At 44.2% G+C, this 19806-nt stretch overlaps 1 protein-coding gene across 5 annotated transcripts in view; it reads right to left on the bottom strand.

Annotated features, from left to right (window-relative positions):
• The window catches only part of SCUBE2 (signal peptide, CUB domain and EGF like domain containing 2), a 70099-nt gene that overhangs the window by 25036 nt on the left and 25257 nt on the right, over positions 1 to 19806 (bottom strand). For 3 of the 5 annotated variants that reach the window (XM_059135570.1, XM_059135552.1, XM_059135586.1), the window contains 9 exons: positions 15401 to 15517; positions 14327 to 14449; positions 11775 to 11891; positions 10309 to 10431; positions 9809 to 9925; positions 9460 to 9546; positions 7600 to 7734; positions 4793 to 4948; positions 4175 to 4381 (listed from right to left, as the gene is read on the bottom strand). In XM_059135570.1, coding sequence (XP_058991553.1) covers positions 4175 to 4381; positions 4793 to 4948; positions 7600 to 7734; positions 9460 to 9546; positions 9809 to 9925; positions 10309 to 10431; positions 11775 to 11891; positions 14327 to 14449; positions 15401 to 15517 — 1182 coding nt within the window. The remainder of the gene's footprint in view (positions 1 to 4174; positions 4382 to 4792; positions 4949 to 7599; positions 7735 to 9459; positions 9547 to 9808; positions 9926 to 10308; positions 10432 to 11774; positions 11892 to 14326; positions 14450 to 15400; positions 15518 to 19806) is intronic. The other 2 variants (XM_059135562.1, XM_059135580.1) reach the window with 2 other exon arrangements.

A 19806-nucleotide genomic window follows, 5' to 3' on the forward strand; every position in this document is an offset into this window, starting at 1 on the left:
GCTCTCTGCTCTGCATGGAGCCTGCTTCCTCCTCTTTCTCTCTCTCTCTCTACCTGCCTCTCTGCCTACATGTGATCTCTCTCTGTCTGTCAAATAAATAAATAAAATCTAAAAAAAAAATCCATGGAAAGCCACCCATGTTAGCAATGATGTGGGACAATGAGCTCTCAGCTACAAGGTTGGAGGGAGTCTACAGAGGAATGGTCTTTTTGCAGGTTAATTTGGCAGCATCTATTAAAGTTTTAAGTCTACATGTCTTTGACCCAATAAGTGGACTTCTATGACATTTCAGACATGTTGGCCACATGCACACACACACAAAATCTTCACTGAAGCATTGTTTGTAGTTTAAAAATTAGGAATAATTTAATTAAATGTTCACCACGGGGGTGTCATTAATAAATACCAGCATCTTAGAACAAATACAGACTAGGAAGCTTCAAAAGGAATAAAGTAATTCCTCTATTAGAAGAATGCTCATGATCCACTCTATCATTAGACAAAACCCAGCACTATTCAAATTGTATTGATATATATTTTTAAGGTGGGGGGAGGGGCAGAGAAAGAGGGAGAGAGAGAAAGAGATAGAGAGAGAGACAGAGAATGAATCCAGAGCAGCTCCAGGCCCAGTGTGGAGCCCAATGCGGGGCTCGATCTCACAACCCTGAAATCATGAGCTTAGCTGAAATCAAGGGTCAGATGCTTAACTGACTGGGCCACCCAGGTGCCCCATATATTGAGACATGTTTTTAAAATATGGTTTCTTCATAGGTAAGCTGATAGCTGCCAAAGTTATTCTTTGAAGACGTAAGTCAGAAACCCTGTTACTGTTCTGCTCAAAACTCTTCACCGGCTTTGTTTCTCACTCAGATTCAGAGTCAGAGGCCTCACCCGGCTTCCCATTCCCTCACGATCTGGCCCCTGGCGACTGCTCTGACCTTCTCCCTTCCCCTCTCTCCCTCAGCTACCTTTCTCGCTTTCTTTCCCTTGCCTCAGAGCTTTTGGTACTTGCTGTGTCCTTCACCTGGACTCTTCCCCCAGATACCCCCATAGCTTGCTTCCTTCCATCTCTCACATCTGGTTCCGAGTGACTCTGCAACAACCACAGTCCCCGACCATAGTCTACATTTTGGGGGGATATATTCCTCCTCAGCCCTCTCCCTGCCCTGCTACTTTCTAGTCCCCTTCCCCGCTTACCCCTCATATGCCCTTACTGCCATCTGCTCCACAATATAGTTCCTTCTTTATTGGTTTGTAACCTGGCTCCCTCTTCCTAAGATTTTTACCTTTTTGTTTAATTACTGCATTCCCAGCACCTAGAATAGTACCTGGCACACAGTAGGTGCTCAATAAATATTTACTGAATAAATAAATAAAATCTCATTTTTACATGTGCATGAAAACAGATGGAAAAAAAAATACATCGAACCCACTGACAGTGATTCTTACCAAAGAATAGGATTAGGAGAAATTTTACCCTCACTGTATACGTTTCTGTATCATTTGGAACATACACTATTTTGGTAACTGGAAATGAAGTAAAAAATACATTAAAGGAAAAATGTAACCATTCCATCTGCCCTTCCAGTGACTTCAAATGCTTTGGGGGGATCCTTTTGGCCGACACTGAAAATAATTTTCTTTTTTTTTTTTTAAGATTTTATTTATTTATTTGACACAGAGAGAGAGAGATCACAAGTAGGCGGAGAGGCAGGCAGAGAGAGGGGGAAGCAGGCTCACGGCTGAGCAGAGAGCCAGACGTGAGGCTTGATCCCAGGACCCTGAGATCATGACCCAAGCCGAAGGCAGAGGCTTAACCCACTGAGCCACCCAGGCGCCCCGAAAATAGTTTTCAAAAAGAACTACCCTAGGCATAGCTCCATTGTATGTACCATCCAGAGTTCAGAAAATACCAGTAAACTTGGTCTTTATGAGGTTCTAAGACCAGTCAATACTCCAGGAATATAAAGAATGTTAGATACACTCCCTGCCCCTGCACACTTACTCACTCCCTAGCCCTTGTCTTTCTTTTATCCTGTGTAGAATGCAACTTTCTTCTTTTTTTTTAATTGAAATTCAATTATCCAACAAATAGTACATCATTAGTTTTTGATGTAGTGTTCAGTGGTTAGTTGGGTATAACACCCAGTGTTCATCACCACACATGCCCCCCTTAATACCCATCACCCAGTGACCGCATCTTTTTAATTAACATATGCAACCCCTCCTTATACATGCCTCCTCCCTTCAGCAGGAGGAAGAAATTTCACTGGTAATTCTTTGTGCTGTTTTCCCTACATGGTAGAATCTTCAACACTGCAATCAGACAGGGTGAACGCCATCTGGTTCCATGGGGCTACAAAAGTCATCCATTGCTAGAGGGAGCTCTTGAGACAAGACGCATTGCCTCTCAGCAACAATCCACGTTAACTTAGCATGACAAGCATCTCAGGACACATTTACACACACAACAGCCACAGCATCTTTTCACAAGCTGTCATGGTCATGAGGCCTCTGTGAAGTAACTCCTGATCCTCATTCCTGGGACTTTTTCCCAGGAGCACAGTCATGGTAGTATTGGCAATACTCTAGTTTTGCCTGATTTCTTAACTGGCCACAGAGGCTCCCTGGCAAGGCTGGAAGGCCTCTCCCTAACAGGACTGCAAATGCGGAAGGGGCTCCAGGTTAGCTCCGAGGGGCCAGTGGGAAGACTGACCTGCCTGTTCCAGACAGCTTTCTGCAACTCACCCTGAAAAGTAGGTTAGCAACAGCCAACTCTCATCACTGTTTTGGTATGGAAACTGGAACTCTTAGAATTTTAAATGAGAACAAACCAACCAGCTGGGTTGTTTCTTTCTTTCTTTCTTTCTTTTTTTTTTTCTTTTAAAGAGAGTCAGCTAGAATAAAAGTCAAGACTATTTGAGAACCAGCCCCTGGTGGACAATTACACTTGATTTTACACTTGATTTTTACTACAGTTTGGCAAAGCAACAGATTTGGGCTAGGGGATTATTGCTGACAAGTCTCCTGAATGAGTGCCTTGGGCTCAGCTTTGCTTCTTCAGAAACACAGGCTTATTACTCCTTAGCTCAAGCCTCACTTTTAGGGCCTTCTAATGACGCTTGAGAAAGGACATCAATTTATTCTGGAGGGGGCTGGTTACCCAAACGCACCTTACTTGGGTCCAGAGCCCAGGCTTTGGAGTCAGATCGTCAGTGTGATCTAGAGCAAAAGAACCTGTAGCCCTCTGAGCTCCGCTTCGTCTGTTAAGTGGAGTTAATAACACGAGCCTAGAAAGATGACCATTTGGGTTGAATGGGACAATGCAGGTACCATCTTAATGTTGTACTTGTGTCAGATGAAAACTCAAGAAATCATTACCAGGATTATTAAAAAGTGAGACTATAAAGGGATTGCCAACAAAGGTAGAACCTCCCATAAATGCCCAGAACAAACAAGTCTCAAGACTGACCATCCTAGAATGTCTTGCCCAGGTTCCCCTTGCTTAGAACTTCATGAGCTGGTATTGTTCAAATGCCGCGTCTCAAACTTAATTCTGAAACACACACACACACACACATGCGTACACACACATGCATGCACACACACACACACACACACCCATATATGGTACTGTTACTACCAGTAGTCTTGGGCTAAAGCTCAGAGATCGCATAAGGCTGCCAAGTGGCCTCCAAGACTTGCCTCTGCACAAAAATATGGACAGGAGACTGTTCAAGTCTGCCAGCAGCTGTTCCAGAGGGAAGTGATGGGAACTGACAGTGGGGCATGCAGAAGGCTCATGGGTGCCTCACACCTATAGTCCTGCCCCTGCCCAGGACCACAGTGCTCTAAAGACCACTGTCCCTCAGATCCCTTAAGGTCAGCACTCCCTCTTCTCATCACCCTACCTCTTCCTTTCCATTCTTCAATCTGGAAAATGTTTATTAAGGGCCCACCACAAGCCAGACACTGTGCCAGGCAGTAGGGAGCTCCTGGTCCAGCAGACACAATAGGCCCCAACATGGTGTTCCTGAATGACAGTGGGTGTCCACAGCATTCTCCGGAGTGAGCCCAGACAGGGAGAATGGGCCACACTTTTGGTGACCCCGAGTCTTTACAGAGCTCAAGACAGTTCCATTGGCAAGAATATTCCGGCCAGCCGGTCACTCACCACATTGGTTTCCTGCGCGGCCCTGACCCACTCCACAGGACTGCACTCGGTGTTCAGGTGTCCTGGGAGACGTTTTTGCCTCTTCCAGGTCCATGCCTGAGAGCTGGAGGTGAAACTGCTCCCTGTTGGCAGCCTTCCGGAGTGCACGGATGGCTTTCCGGAGCCGCTTCTCTGTTCGTTTGACGATACAGCTCAGGTCACAAGAAGCTATGGAAATAAGAGGGATGGCTGTGGGCGAGGAGATCAGGCTAAAGCAGTGAGGACATCCAGACCTACTGCAGGACCCACCAGCAACACCCGCAGCTCCCTGAGGACAGAATGGGGGAGACCCGGGGCTGGGCACCTTGCAGGCTGGGCAGCATTTGATTCAAACAGAAATTGGTTGACCAAAATGGAATCTTTGAGTTTTTAGGAAACAGATGATACCATGAGGTTCCAAACTAATTCAGTTTAGTTTGGGAGTGAAAAAGAAAAAACAAAACAAAAAAACAGGAGATACTTCAATGGTTGCATTACCTCCCCCCCCCCCCCCCCGCAAAGAATGATGAAAAGTGAAAGGCAAAGGAACAAGGAGCAAGCTGGGAGAAGCCTGGCACCAAAGACTGTTTTCAAACCAACCTGTCACCTCCTTTTGGTTAGTTTCAAGTTCAAACTCAACAGTGATAAACATTTCCTTAGTGGTGCTTGGGCGGCCAGGGGCTCCCGGGACGTGCTTGCTGGAGCTGCATGTAAGGTTTGCATAGCGGAAGCTCTCTTTTACTGAGCTGTGCTTCTCTGTATGAAGAAACAAAATGATCGGAAGCCAGATCCTGGCAAAGCACTCGGGGTTGAACATTCGCTAGAGCTCAGTAAACATTTCATTAAAACGACTCTCAAGGGACAAAGTGATTAACTCCAGATGCCAAGACGCTGTAAGCCTCAGCTTGGAGCACAGTGACATTTTAATTTTGAAGAGCCTCCTATATAACTTAACAATTTAGCTCTCAAGAATGATTTTCATGGATGAATGCTGGATGTGTGCAACTGACCAGCCCCCTATGTGGAAAACAGGATGTGGGGTTGCCTTGCAGTCCTAACTGATGGTCTGCTAAGGTGTGCTTGTGTTCTCACGGTTGGTTTCCTTAGAGCCAGACTGTGAAGTACCAAGCAGGAGCTGAGGCTTTGAACAGGGAATAAGCACAAAAGTGGAAAGGAAACCAACTCCTGCTTTCAGGCAAACTGAGCTTGGAGTAATTCCAACCCAAAGGGAAGCAGGAAAGCACATTAACAGTGATGTCTCATTTTGGAATAACCAGGAGCATATACGACAGAAGGCATCTAGGAAATCAAAGAGTATCATGAAGGCATCTAGAATGGGAGGAAGTGTTGCATAAGGCAGGGCTCTGCACAACCCCATTCCAGACTCTGGCTGTCTCTCCCCCTATCTCCGCTTCCAGTGGATCTTTTAACTAATGACTGTGAATCCAAACCAAAGAGCACTTCTATGTATCATCCACACAACTGACCTGTCTCTAGTTTAAACTCTTTATTCAACTGAGGTGTCATCTGTATCACATTCCTCTTCAACATGACAAGGCTGTTCAGAGCAATAAGTCATCAGGAGCCAAAGGAAGGAGGGGGCAAATTAATCCTACCCCACCCTACTCTCGGAAAAGTCCCCTTACCTTTTCAAAAGGCTAACTTCAAACCTCAAACAGATACTTTGAAACTTCCTCTCTTTGAATTTTCCCAAATCTATATTTTCAAACTTTTTATTTTGAAATAAGTTTAGATTTTCAGCAAAGTCACTTAGATAGAACTGAGAGTTCCCATATACTCTTTAAGTCCCCCCCATGCTAACATCTTACATTATCGTGTCCATTTATCAACACTGAGAAATTAACATAGTACGATACCATTAAGGAGATGAAAGACCAAGACTATTTTTAAATAATGCTTTTTTCCTGTGATCTAAAAGCATCAATTCTGGGGCACCTGGGTGATTCAGTTCATTGAGCAGCTGACTCTTGATTTCGGTCATAATCTCAGGGTCATGGGATCAAGGCCCACACTGGGCTCCATGTTCAGTGGGGTGTCTGCTTGAGAGTCTCTCTCCCTCTCCCTTTGCCTCTCCCCCCTCAAATAAATAAATATTTTAAAATTAATTAATAATATATAAATATATTTATGTTATACAAAATATATAATTATAAATATAAATAATATCAAATAAACATAAATATATAAGTATATTTATAGAATAAATAAATAAAATAAGATAATTAAAATAAATAAATAAAGTAAATGCTCACTGTGGAGAATTTGGAAAATCCTTAAGAAAAAAATGAAAATTTACTGTCATCTCCCCACTGAGCTATAACTACTATAATGATATGGTCAGCTTCCTTTCTTTTTCTTTTACTCACACTTTTTCTAACACAGTCTGGGTGTATTAAACATACAAAATCTCACTCTCATTATATTGTAAGAACATTTTCCTATGTCAATAAACATTCTTTAAAAACACACAATTAGGGCGCTTGGGTGGCTCAGTGGGTTAAGCCGCTGCCTTTGGCTCAGGTCATGATCTCAGGGTCCTGGGATCAAGTCCCGCATCGGGCTCTCTGCTCAGCAGGGAGCCTGTTTCCTCCTCTCTCTCTCTCTCTCTCTGCCTGCCTCTCTGCCTACTTGTGATCTCTGTCTGTCAAATAAATAAATAAAAGCTTAAAAAAAAAAACCACACAATTAATAGCTGTATAATATTCCATCAAATGGAGGTACCAAAATTCATCTCAGTTTCTTAAAATATGCAGTCATAAGTGACTACAGTGAGCCTCATATTTATTTGTATGATTTATGTGATGGCACACTGGGGAAAGAAGCAGCCCTAAGACATGAGTCATGATTTTTTTAATCTCTAAAATTATTTTACAAAATAATACTGGAAATGTGAGCTGGGGGGAGAGGAGTGTTGGGTTCTGCTCTCCTCTACAAGGCCAGTTCTACTTGGATGGTGTTCGTTCTGCTGAAGCCAATGGAGCCACTGCCTCCAAAGCCTGGATCCAGCAGGAAAGCTGGATATCACATCCTTGTTCATCAGAGATCTGAACCAAATCTTTCTCATTTCTTTGGCTTATATTCCAAGCAAACTCTGAGATCTAAAAAATTTAACCCAATACAGTCACAAACTGCCAATCATCTTAAAGCCCTTACTGATTGCTGTGACCTTGGGTTTCTCCAGGGCTCACCATGTGTGCCTGGTAAAGGAAGCCCTAAAGTGTAAGTCCAGAGCTCTACAGGGGTGCTAGGCTAGGCTCCTCTTCCTCCTGTGGGGATAGTCCCTGGAGATGCTGAACTGTTCGTTCCCATCTGAAGGGCTCGGCATGTTACAGGCCCCTTTCCCAACATGCAAGCAAGCTCCCTACACCAGCTATCTGATTCCATACCTGGTAGTGCTGGTCGCAGACCCTCGGGAAACAGCTCAGCCTTTTTCAAACTACACTTGCCTTCATTTAGTTTAAAGGTTACACTTGTCCTGATGGTGGCGACATCTTCAGAAAGAAACAAGTGAGAAATGTTACCTTCAGAGGCAAAGGAATGGAAAGACCCAGATGGGGTGGATAATGGTGAGCTATCCCAAGGCTGGGTCCCACCACACTCTGCATATCCTGAGCCGCTCTCTTCTCCTGAGACCACAAAAGATTTGGCTCATGACCCTGAGGCTGGGAATGCCAGGAGCCTCCTAAGAGTTAACCTTGTTTGTCCACCTGAGATGAATCCAGTGCTCAAATATAATAAAGAGAGGGCCCCAATCAACCTCAACACTGAAATGAACTATGAGGTCACTTTTGTGCCTTCCTGAGAAAGAAGACCAGAATCCCCTAGTTTGAATTTGGACACGATTGCTGAGGGAAATGGTGGAGGGCAGATTCTCCTGGAGAAGGCTTTCCTGGGGAGGAGAAGTTTGAGGGAGTAGACACTCAACACTCAACAAATGGCACTCAACAAATGCGGCTAAGATGTCTGGGCTCTGGGGGGCAGCAAAGGTCCCACTTTGAGGGCCTTGTGTGCAAAATTCTGTTCTCCCCCCACAATCAATCTTAACTATATGTCAAGTTCTGGAGCCAAAGCTCAGGACTCACACACTAGCTTATTGACTTGTGATGAGAACTTAAGCAAATTAATAAGTCTCAGTTTCCTCCTCTGTAAAACAGACAAAATTGAGTTATTTACATTAAGGTACCTACATTACTATGAGGATTAGATAAGATGATGCAAAAAAAGAATAGCTTAGCCTACTGTCTGGCACACAGTAAGAACTGAATAACTAGTAACTATCAGTTTGCCCAACTCCACTGTGTCCTATCTGAGTCACTCTGGGTACATTATTCTACCTCTCTGAACCTCAGGTTCTTCATCTAATTAATGAGAAGAATAGTAACATTTCCTTGAGCACTGCAGTGTGGATTAAATCAGCTCAGTCCTGTAATACAGTGGCTGGTATATTTTAACTGCTCGATCAATATATTTGAGTATTATTATCATGGTTCGGGTCTCTAGCTCTGCTCATATATGTAATATGGACATCAAACAAGAATCAGGGGCACCTGGGTGGCTCCGTCAGTTAAGTGTCTGCCTTAGGTTCAGGTCATGATCCTGGAGTCCTGGGATTGAGTCCCACATCGGGCTTCCTGCTCAGCTGCTTCTCCCCCTGACCCTCACTCTGCTTGGGCTCTCTCTCTCAAATAAATAAATAAATAAAATCTTGAAAAAAAAAAGAATAATTTCCTCATTGATGTCCTCATGATGTAATCACAGAGATCTCTAAATCTGGGAGGATAAGGCTACTTTAAGTCTTTACATTTCATTCTATGTCTTCTGACAAACAGAAAGGGTTTGGGACTGTTTCTCTGGACAGAATGTTTGCCCCGTCATGCCTATGTCTACCTCCACCAATGCCATGTGCTCCAGGCACACCCTGCCTGCTCGGCCTTTGAGGTACAGGGAGTTTGGGAGACCTGAGTCTCCTGATCCCAGAGCTCTGTGGGCCTCTGCCCAACAGGATGACCCACCAGGGCTGAACACAGAGCCTCCGAGCACACAGTGGACACTTGGTAAATATCTGTTACGTGGTGAGTCAGTTTTCAGGCTCCAAGGCTGTGGACAAGAACAGCCTGTAATGTGCTCGCAGCACAGAGGAGATTAAGAGAAAAGAAAATAAAGCCAATGCCCAAGAACAGCACCCTAAGAACGAAGCCCTTTTAACACAGTGAACCCCAGAGAGAACACACAGATTTGGTAATTACCCCCGAAAGCTGAGTCATTTGATTTTTGCTGTTTGCTCCTGAGAGAAGAGGAAGAGCCACAGGCGACAGAGTAGGCCTCTTGCAGTCCTGACAGACAGAATGTGGGTTGTCAACATGTAAGCAAGGTTACAGTCTCTCCTGGTAGCAGATATATTCGCTTCCCGCCCCCCATGCCACAGAAACCACAGACAAATGCCCAACATATGGGGTCTCAAAGCATGAGCCTCCCCGGTGGTCAAGCAGCAGCTGGCCAAAGACCTGGAAACTCTTTGAGGGCATCAAACACCTAACGGCCAGGAAGGCCTGGCCCTGGCACAAGGACTTGCCCGGGGGACTGGGACCCACTCACCTGAAGAGAGGTGAATGCCCGAGTGACATCTGAGGAAGCACCTGTCTCCTCCGCCACTCTTACCGCAATGCAGGGACACATAGGGTGATACGCTAGTGGGCAGGACCCCCTTCACCTCTGGACAGGACAAAAAGCAGACACTTACAGAAAGAGCAGGACACTTCCAGGTGAGTCCCAGATACCCAAGGCCCCAAGGAAAGAAGGGAGGGCTGATATCCAGCACAGAACTCAAGACACAGGGCACTATTTCCCTCCAAGGTAAAGAAGCTACTTGCATGCTCTTTTTTTTTCCCATGCAGGAAAACAGAAGGGATTCCAACCTACACAGAAGCACAGACGGAAACACTGAAGAGCCTGTAAAGTATCTCCTGTTTTTGAACTATTTCAAGAATGGCTGCTGCCACTGAGGGAAGAAGCATCAGGGGCAGATGAGGGCGGGTGCACTCCGGGCCCCGGGGGGACAGAGCTGCCTGCGGACTGAGAGACGGGGGACCCCTTACCCACACAGTCTTTTTTATTCCAGTGGAGCTTGTACCCGGAGTGGCATCGGCATTCATAGCTGCCCACTGTGTTCACACACACCTGCTGACAGCCCCCGTTGTTGACGCTGCACTCATCAGTATCTGCAGAACAAAGCACTCTCCTGTCACAGCAGCCTGCGGGGGACCAGGCTGGTGCCATTCCTCCCCTGAGGAAGGAGCAGCAGGGAAGTCACAGGGTTGAAATCCATTAACCCAAGGGAAGGTGCTAGCTGCCTTCAGGATGTGCACTGGGCCCCAGCTGACCCCACTCCCCACTCTGTGGGTCTCCTGGCACGCGCTTCACCAGGATGGTCTCAAGTTCTATTCTGGACCAAACCTTTCCCCCATTAAGGATGCTCAGAAGGGGACATACTCCACTTCCACGCGTCCAAACTCAAACACTGCACAGGCCTCCAATGTGAAGTTCTACCATCCTCCTGGGCTACATGCTAAGGGAGACAGAGTTAGGACTCTTCATTGGACATTTCATATTCAGTAGTTGAATTATAGAGAAGGGAAATTACTTGCTTTAATCCGCATCTACCCAAGACCAAGTCCAGGTTGGAAGGCAGCTCCACCCAAAACCCAGACACACATCCGTATTCAGGCCATACATCCTTGGGGTTTCCTGATGGACTAGAAGAGGATGTGTGTAGCCATGCCAAGGATATATTAGAAAGAAGGAGAGACGATGTTTTCTACACCAAATTCCTGCTATCCAATTCTTCTTAAGCACAGGGTACAAGAATTGGGCAGGAAGTATTTAAGCCCCGGGTTAAACATTTGGATACTCAGGATCACCATGGAAGCCATAGCCATTCTGAATCAGAATCTGAAACTGTATTCTCAAAGATCGTTGAATGAACCTGATGATCATGGGGGACAGGGTGGGAGTCATTTGAGGTCAAATCCGATTTTTGCCATAGTCTACATGAGCATCAGGACAGATGACATCAGAACACAGGGCTACATGGGCACAGCACAGACAGATGGAGTTGATTGTCCACTTCCAGCTCCAAGATCAGCTCAGATCTTGAAACAGGCTACTCAGCTGGTTCCTGGGCACAGCAAGGCTGTGGAAATGGTCAATGCCCTGCCAAGTCTCTGACTTTATGATTCATGGGGAAGTTCCAACAGACAGGGTATCAGCTCCTGAGAGATCCTCCCACGGTCTGAATATACTACATCAATAAAGTCAATAAAGAGTTCGCAGTTGATTAGCTCAGTTCTTCTCTCTGCTCTGTAATGGAACATGTTAAAGGGATCAATGTTTTTAAGCCCTTAGCAGATGCTTCCCTTGAATCGATGAACTCACTACTGCTATACTAAAATGTCCCACTCATTCCCCAATACGGGAAACTTGACCGGGACCTGGGGAAACTGTGGGAGGTAGGCCTGGCTCCCGGGCAGGACCAACCTCCCCTGCCTCTAGACCCTCTGCTCACCTCCGCAGTGGGTGAAGCCATAGAGGGTGTACCCTTTGTTGCAAGCACATGTGAATGTTCCAGGGTGGTTGAGGCAGCTGTGGTCACAGGTCCTATCCAAAGAGCATTCATCCACATCTGTAATTGTCAAAGGGAGAGGGGAGCTGAAACCAACGCTGAGGGGTAAGTACAAAGAACAGGTCTATAACTCCACTTACTGACCAACAAGAAAAACAACATAAACAGAATTTTTAAAGTGTCCATCAGTTCTCCTGCTCACTTGTGTTACAGAAAATGTTGAGCAGTCTACAGTAAGTATACTCACAATCAGAATCCTTATTTCTAAATTCTGTTGTAAATTGCAGTTGCCTTTAAGCTCAGTTGGCCTCTCTCTATCCCATGCTTATCGGCAGGGATGAGTAATTTAAAATATTTAAATGAATCTAAATGAGATAACATTCCTTAAAAGGGTTTGCAAATGATAAGCTAACCCATGCATTACTGTTGTTACATCACTATTGGTAAAGCAACAGTACTGATGATATGAGCTATAGCAAATGGAAAGGAGAAAACAGTTGGGGGTTGGAAATAAATCCTATTCTTATCTTTCCAGAATTAGTCTTTGGGCCCCAAGAGGCCAACTGGGTTTTAATGTCCTCTGCACTAAAAGAATGCATGAATGCTAACATCCTCAGTGATTTTCTATCACAGACAATAAGATTTGGTGATTAAGCTCCAAATTGGATCCTGTTGGCCAATCCCTTGGCTTTGTTCTTCTGCCATGGTTCAGTCCCACAGAGCCCCTCCTGTCCTGGTCCACGGTGGAGGCATCGCTTGCTCTGGCTTGGGTCCTGGAAACTAGCTTAGGAGGCTGCCTTTGTCAGTCTAATCATCTCTTCTTCCCTGGTCTGGTCCTCACATCTTTCCCGTAGACTAGAATTTCAGTGTTTCACTTCCTCAACTCTTTGGAGGGTTTTAACAGAGTTACGACTTGCATCTCCAAATGGATAACCCAGGACCAGTGCAGAGCTCCGTGGAAGCCAACTATCCCAGAGCTAGATCTCTTTTTCAACATCAAATGTGCCATAAGAAACTATGTTAATAAAAAACAAACATTTGGAAGGAACTGGAGGGATGAAGAAATGAAATTAAAAAGGGCAAATTCTTACAAAACCTCTTCATCACTAGCTTTTCCCAGAAATCCTGGCAGTTTCTTCAGTAAATCTGTTTTGTGAAAATATTCTTTCTACCAAGACCAATCATTGAAAAATAAGAAAAAGTCCATTTCTTTCCTAGTAATTGATGTTACTCTATGAATTCTGTTATTAACATCAGCCAGTTGTTGAGAAAGTGGACTTGTTCAGTAGCTGGCTTTGGCTGCAAATGACGAGCTGTTGCTTTGCCAAAAATAATGAGATCACTTTTCTAATTTCTTTTTAATATGTTTACTCAGCTTAAACAGTATTTCTGGCTCTATACATTCTGAAACATTATGTGGAACATCAAATTTGCTTTCCAAGTACAATGAAAGAAAGCCATGCAATAGTCATCTAGAATGAACTTGTTGAATTTAAATGGGGCTATACTTGAACTGCCTGAAAATTATGTATTAAAAGAAAGAGAAAAAAGAACAGAGAAACCTAAGTCACACACTGTAAGATTTAAAAAAAGGGTAATGTTACATTTTTATTACTTGAAGTGAGAGTAAATATTATTTTCTGATTTTAATTCTGGGATTTCTAACAAAATAATTTAGGTTGTTCTTATTCCCAGAAATGAAACAAGACTACATGACAGCACATCTTTCCTGAGAGCAGCTTCCTGTATATCCATGAGGCATAAAAGGTGTTCATCTGAAAATATCAATCACGCCTTGCATCCAACACACCAAAGAGTTACCACCACCCCCAAAGAGTTATCAATAACAACAACTGCTCCCTAAAGATGGTTCCTTGACACCCCTTGTGTGGGAGCAATGCATCTAAGAGGAGGTCTGTAACACTGCCCGAAGACCAACCAGCACTGCCTCCACTCAGTCCCCTCCCTCCCTCTCCCAGGCCTCAAAGGCTGGTTGGTCATTAAAACAAGGGCTATAAGGAAGAGACCAACCAGTACATGACCTTGATTATGGGTTGACCCCAACTTTTCGCTAGGAAAAAGTAAGGTATGTTAACAGAACCTACATATTTTTGCCACCAAGTTTTGTCATAAAATCCACAAAACTAAAGGAAAATTTAGAAGAGAAAAATTATTCATAATCTCAACACCCTAATGCAAACCTGTTTACGCTCTGTGATCCATGCCATTTCTGGCAGCGAGCTCTGCTGTAATCACACCAGATGGATGCTTTGAGGTGTTCTCTAATCATTAACAGCTTAATGTCCAAAATACACTTGTGAGCTACATCAGTGTTTTTATTCTACCAACAGATGAAATAAGTGAAGCATGGGCTGGAGGTTAGATTAATGACTCCGTCCAGAAGCCCAAAAAGCCAGTCTCTGCCAGTGTGGGGTTTCGTCTTCTCAGCTCTGACCAGCGGGCATTGCACAGCCCGGCTACGTTTCAGCACATACCTTGGCAAGACTTCTCATCTGTTAATAATTTAAATCCCTTTTTGCAGCTGCAGTCAAAACTGCCCACGGTGTTTTTGCAGAAATGATCGCAACCTCCATTGCGGCTCTGGCACTCATCGATATCTGTAACAGGCAAGCACGGGCAAATCAGAGAGCGAAATGGGTCTGCCTTTCCCCAAATCCCTGACGTGCTACTGTGTGCGTGCTTCATTCCTCTCTGCTACAGAAACAGACCCGTGAAAGCATGGAAGGGTATTTGCTCATGTTTTCAATCTTACACATGTTTTCTTGTTTGGCTGAACCAACTGGGAAAAGCAAGTGCCTCAGCCCCTCAAGAATTCTGACTTGTGTTACCCTTGGCTAGCATTAAGGAAACAAGTTATGGGAAAAGAATGGTAATGTCCTGTTAAGTTCTCATCCTTGCACAGCTCTCTTGAGATAAGGGGGCTCCCTTCGGTATACTTTCCATTCCAGATTAATGATTAAAGTTATAAGGAATTAGGACATTTGTTTGGGCAAATTATATGATGATCAAGTAGCCTCAAAGCTTTTAAATGATTCCTGATACTCAAATTAATCCTATCTTCTCTCAGTTTCATCTGGTAACTGGTTATCTGCTTTGTATCATGTTAAAGAACTAAGCCTTTGTACTCTTGCCCATGAAATACTAGCAGGTCACTGAGGTCTCTATTCATCAGTAAAAGTTAATTGTACAGCTATTCATTAAGTTCTCTGGATAAAAATCTTGGCTGTTATTTCTATAATAATCTCTAGGCTGTTATTTATGAGATGTGATATTATCACTTGCAAATGAATGTTTTCTTAAACTTCTGCCTTTTTTCTAATAAGGCCGCTGCCTGTGTTATCTGATGTTTGCAGAAGCTGACCTTCTCAACAGTTAGTGTAATTAAGTTGGCTCTAATTAAGCTTACTCAATTATAATCTTCCACTAGCCCAGGGAAGAAAAGCTTCCACCGAAATGAATCATAAGCTTTCTGGAGTCTCTCTGGAGGTATGGAGGGGATGAGCTGCCTTTATCCCCACACATTAGCAGCTTGGAGAAGCACAGGCTACCTTTACAGGTCTTCCCATCCAACTGGAGTGTGAATCCCACAGGACAACTGCAATGAACACCTGTCGAAGTATCCTTACAGGTGCGATCACAGCCTCCATTGTTGACAGCACACGTTTCTGACAAGGGGGTAAGAAAGACAGTTAGCTTGCTAAAGGAGCCCTGATGCAGCTGGGAGAGAGGATAAGACTGCAGGAATAATGCTTGACAAAGTTCACGGAAGCCAAGAAGCACTGTGGTGCACTCACAGTTGTAGCCCAAATCTCTACCACCTGCAGGTGAGATAAATGGAGAGCCGGTGCAGCTCCTTTCACCCACCTAAATGAGTGACATCTCCCAGAGAAGCTTGATAGAGGGTTAAAAATGTGTCTCCAGCCTGCCGAGCCTCCCCCCCCCCCACCAATGGCAGATCGGAAGCTACTACGTGTTCCTACTGATCCGTAGCCACCGACCCGCACAGTGTGGCCATATCTGGAAAGCTAGATGCGAATGCAGAACAGGGCAAAGGAATATGGTCCCTCCTTAATCCGGAACCCTCTCCCTTCAAAATAAGTAATGGGGAAAGCAAGAGAGGGCAAGCTTTGCCTACTCCAACCATTCCCTTGCTGTAGAACAATGACTTCATCCTCGCAGCAGTCAGTCAACTCAGATTAGGGGTTTACCTTTCCCTGAAAGGAGAAAGAATGGTCAGAAGTACATGAAAAATCAGCCACAGTTCGTAAGTCACAGCTATAGAGAAGAGAAACAATGAGCAAATGTCCTTCTAGTTTTACTTACAGACTTTACTTCCATAGCGACATCAATGTAGAGCCTTGGAGGGAAAGCTTAGTTCTAATTAAATATGCCAGACAGTATAAGTTTATCTCTGTTTCCTCTCAAAACCTAACATGAGAGTGAACAGATTTTTTAAAGTATAAATCCTTTTTTAAAAAAGATTTTATTTATTTATTGGACAGAGAGAAATCATAAGTAGGCAGAGAGGCAGGCAGAGAAGGGGAGAAGCTGGGCCCCTGCCGAGCAGAGAGCCTGATTCGGGGCTCGATCCCAGGACCCTGGGACCATGACCTGAGCCGAAGGCAGAGGCTTAACCCACTGAGCCACCCAGGTGCCCCTAAAGTATAAATCCTTAAGAACTGGTATAGCCACTGTAGAAAACAGTATGGAGGTCCCTCAAATTGTTAAAAATAGAACTACCCTATGATCCAGCAATCGCAGTACTGGGTATTTACCCCCAAAATATGAAAACACTAATTCAAAGGGATACATGCACTGCCCCCAATGTTTATAGCAGCACGATATACAATAGCCAAAATATGGAAACAGCCCAAGTGTCCAAGTGATTGATGAATGGATGAAGAAGAGGTAGTGTGTACACACACACACACACACACACACACACACACACAATGGAATATTACTAAGCCATAAAAAAGAACAAACTCTTGCCGTTTGCAATGACACGGATGAAGCTAGAGAGTATTATGCTAAGTGAAATAAGTCAGAGAAAGAAAAATACCATATGCTTTCACTCATTGTGTGGAATTTAAGAAACAAAACAAATGAGCAAAGGAAAAAAAGAGGGAGAAGCCAAGAAACAGACTCTTGACTACAGAGAACAAAGTGATGGTCACCAGAGGGGAGGTTGGGAGGGAGGATGGGTAAAATAGGTGATGGGGATTAAGGTAGGCTCTTGTGTTGAGTACTGGGTCATATATAGAAGTGCTGAACCACTATATTATACACCTGAAACTAATATAACACTATATATTAACTATACTAAAATTAAAGTGTTTAAAATTAAAAGTACAAATCCGGGATGCCTGGGTGGTTCAGTCAGTTAAGCCTCTGCTTTTGGCCTGGGTCATGATCTCAGGGTCCTGGGATCAAGTCCCCCATGGTAGGAAGGGGGGGGGAGTCCTTGTTCAGCAGGGAGCCTGCTTCTCTCTCTGCCTCTGCCTGCCTGTCTGCCTACTTGTGCTCTATATCTCTGTCAAATAAATAAATAAATAAAATCTTAGAAAAAATTAAATAAAAGTACAAATCCCTAATGACGAAGGAAATGGAAGCAAAGACAATAGATGAAAAACATCAAATATCCCGTAAGTGACATATCAAGGAGGGGCAGTAATGGACAAAGCAGACAGCTAAACCCTAGCAATCTGCAGAGGGGGTACCAACAAATGGTAAGCTCAGGTGAGCCACAGAACCCCAGAAAGGCCCAGGAACTGGAGTTGCTAACTTACCCTAGAGGCAGAGGTGAGGAAGAAGTTAAAAATAGGAAGATTATTATATGTCTATATAACAAATGGATAAACCCTCAGATCCCCTCCTAAATTCCACAGCCAAGTGACTACCCCTTCCCTATTTGGGCCACAGCAGAGAAATTCATCTTCTGAAGAAGTGGGACCAGAGAAGCACTAGACTCAAGGATACCAGGAAGAGCAGGAGGGAGGAGGAACACTGTCAGGTGAAAGTCTGTACCCTGAAAAGAGAGATCTCAAAGCCCCACCTCCACTACCCCCACCTCCCCAGCTCCAGAATCACTGGTGGTCAAGTCTATGTTCCCTCGGCAGGAGACGGAAGGATTCCTCTCCACCTAAACTGGCCTGGCCAAGTGAAAAGACATTTAGACACTGGCATTTCAGGGTCTCGAAATGAAACGGCCAAGTCACTGCCTAGTCATCCAAGTTTAAAGCCTATTGGCTGGCAGAACACTCAGTTAACTTTTTAGTATTTCACTATTAAATATGAAGAGTCAGCCTCGAATCACCAGACATTTCAGGAAGGCCTTTTTTAAAAAAATTAAAGATTTTATTTATTTATTTGACAGACGGAGATCACAAGTAGGCAGAGAGGCAGGCAGAGAGAGAGGACGAAGCAGGCTCCCTGCTGAGCAAAGAGCCCGAGGAGGGGCTCGATCCCAGGACCCTGGGACGACGACCCGAGGAGCCGAAGGCAGAGGCCTCAACCCACTGAGCCACCCAGGTGCCTCCAGGAAAGCCTTTAATATTAAATAAACACACCCAATCAAATGAATAGGGAAAAGGGAACTTGGAAGAAACAAAGACAATACAAGAAACAAGAGAAAAGTTTTAAAAATCTCATGACTAATTTCCCCAGAGAGCTAAGGAAAGCATTCATGAAATATGAATAGGCGCCTCCAACAGAAGACATAAGTAACATTTTTAAAAAATTAAAATACGAAAGCAGAAATTTAAAAAGGATCCTGTAGAGGGTTAGAAGAAAGAAGATGAAAAATCTCCTAGGAAGCAGAACAAAAATTAAAGTTAAGAGAAGAAAAATTAGCGGAGTTAAAACAGCCAACTGACAGAAGTTTCAGAGAGAAAGAATAGGGAATATGTAGTGAAGAAAATTTATCAAAGAGGGGCATCTGGGTGGCTCAGTCTTTAAGCGTCTGCCTTTGGCTTGGGTCATGATCTCAGGTTCCTGGGATCGAGGCCCATGTCGGGCTCCCAGTTCCACAGGAAGACTGGTTCTCTCTCTCTCCCTCCTCTTGCTTGTGTTCCTGCTTTCACTCCCTCTTTCTCTCTGTCAAATTTAATTAATTAATTAATTAATTAATTATTTTTTTAAAAAGAAAATTATCAAAGAAAAAAATGTAAGGAACTTTCTCAGAACCAGGGTGCTTCACTGTCCATATTGGAAAGACATTCAGCACAACAGGTGGTAAAAGTCCCATTATGAGGGTCGTTATTGTGAAATTTCAGACCACCAGAGACAAGGAGAAAACCCTAAAAACAACCAGAGAGAAACTTTCATGGGTTCCATTCAAAGGATCTAGAATAAAAAGGACTTTAGACTTCTTGAAACAACACTGAAGCCTTGAAAACAGTAGAGCACTCACTATTCACAACTCTGAATTCTATACTGAGCCAAATGCTCAATAAAAATAGAGTAAAAGGCATTTCCAGGCATGGGAGGTTTTTAACAATCTATACCTGGGGTCCACAGACATGGGAGCAAGGTGAAGGGGATTCCCAAGCTGGAGCTAGCTGGAAGGCTGAAATGAGAGGTGTGCAGCCAGCCCCGGGGTCAGGCCCCTCTAGAACAGAGGAACACTCAGAAAAAAAAAAAAAAAGATTTTATTTATTTATTTGAGAATGCACAAAACACAGTGAGAGAGAGCATGAGCAGGGGGTAGGGGCAGGGGGAGAAGCAGGCTCCCTGCTGAGGAGGGAGCCCAGTGAGGGACTTGATCCCAGGACCCTGAGATCATGGCCTGAGCCAAAGGCAGACCCTTAACTGACTGAGTCACCCAGGTGCCCCCAGAAAACTCTTTTTAAGAAATGGAATCAATAAGTTGATTGCTGTATTTGAACACATTGAAAGGGTTTTAGAACTCTGCTCAAGATGTGAAAAGGAACTGGTAAGAGGTACTTGGAAACCT

The sequence above is a fragment of the Mustela lutreola genome, chromosome 1 (assembly GCF_030435805.1).
Source record: "Mustela lutreola isolate mMusLut2 chromosome 1, mMusLut2.pri, whole genome shotgun sequence".
In the NCBI taxonomy this organism is placed as follows: domain Eukaryota; kingdom Metazoa; phylum Chordata; class Mammalia; order Carnivora; family Mustelidae; genus Mustela; species Mustela lutreola.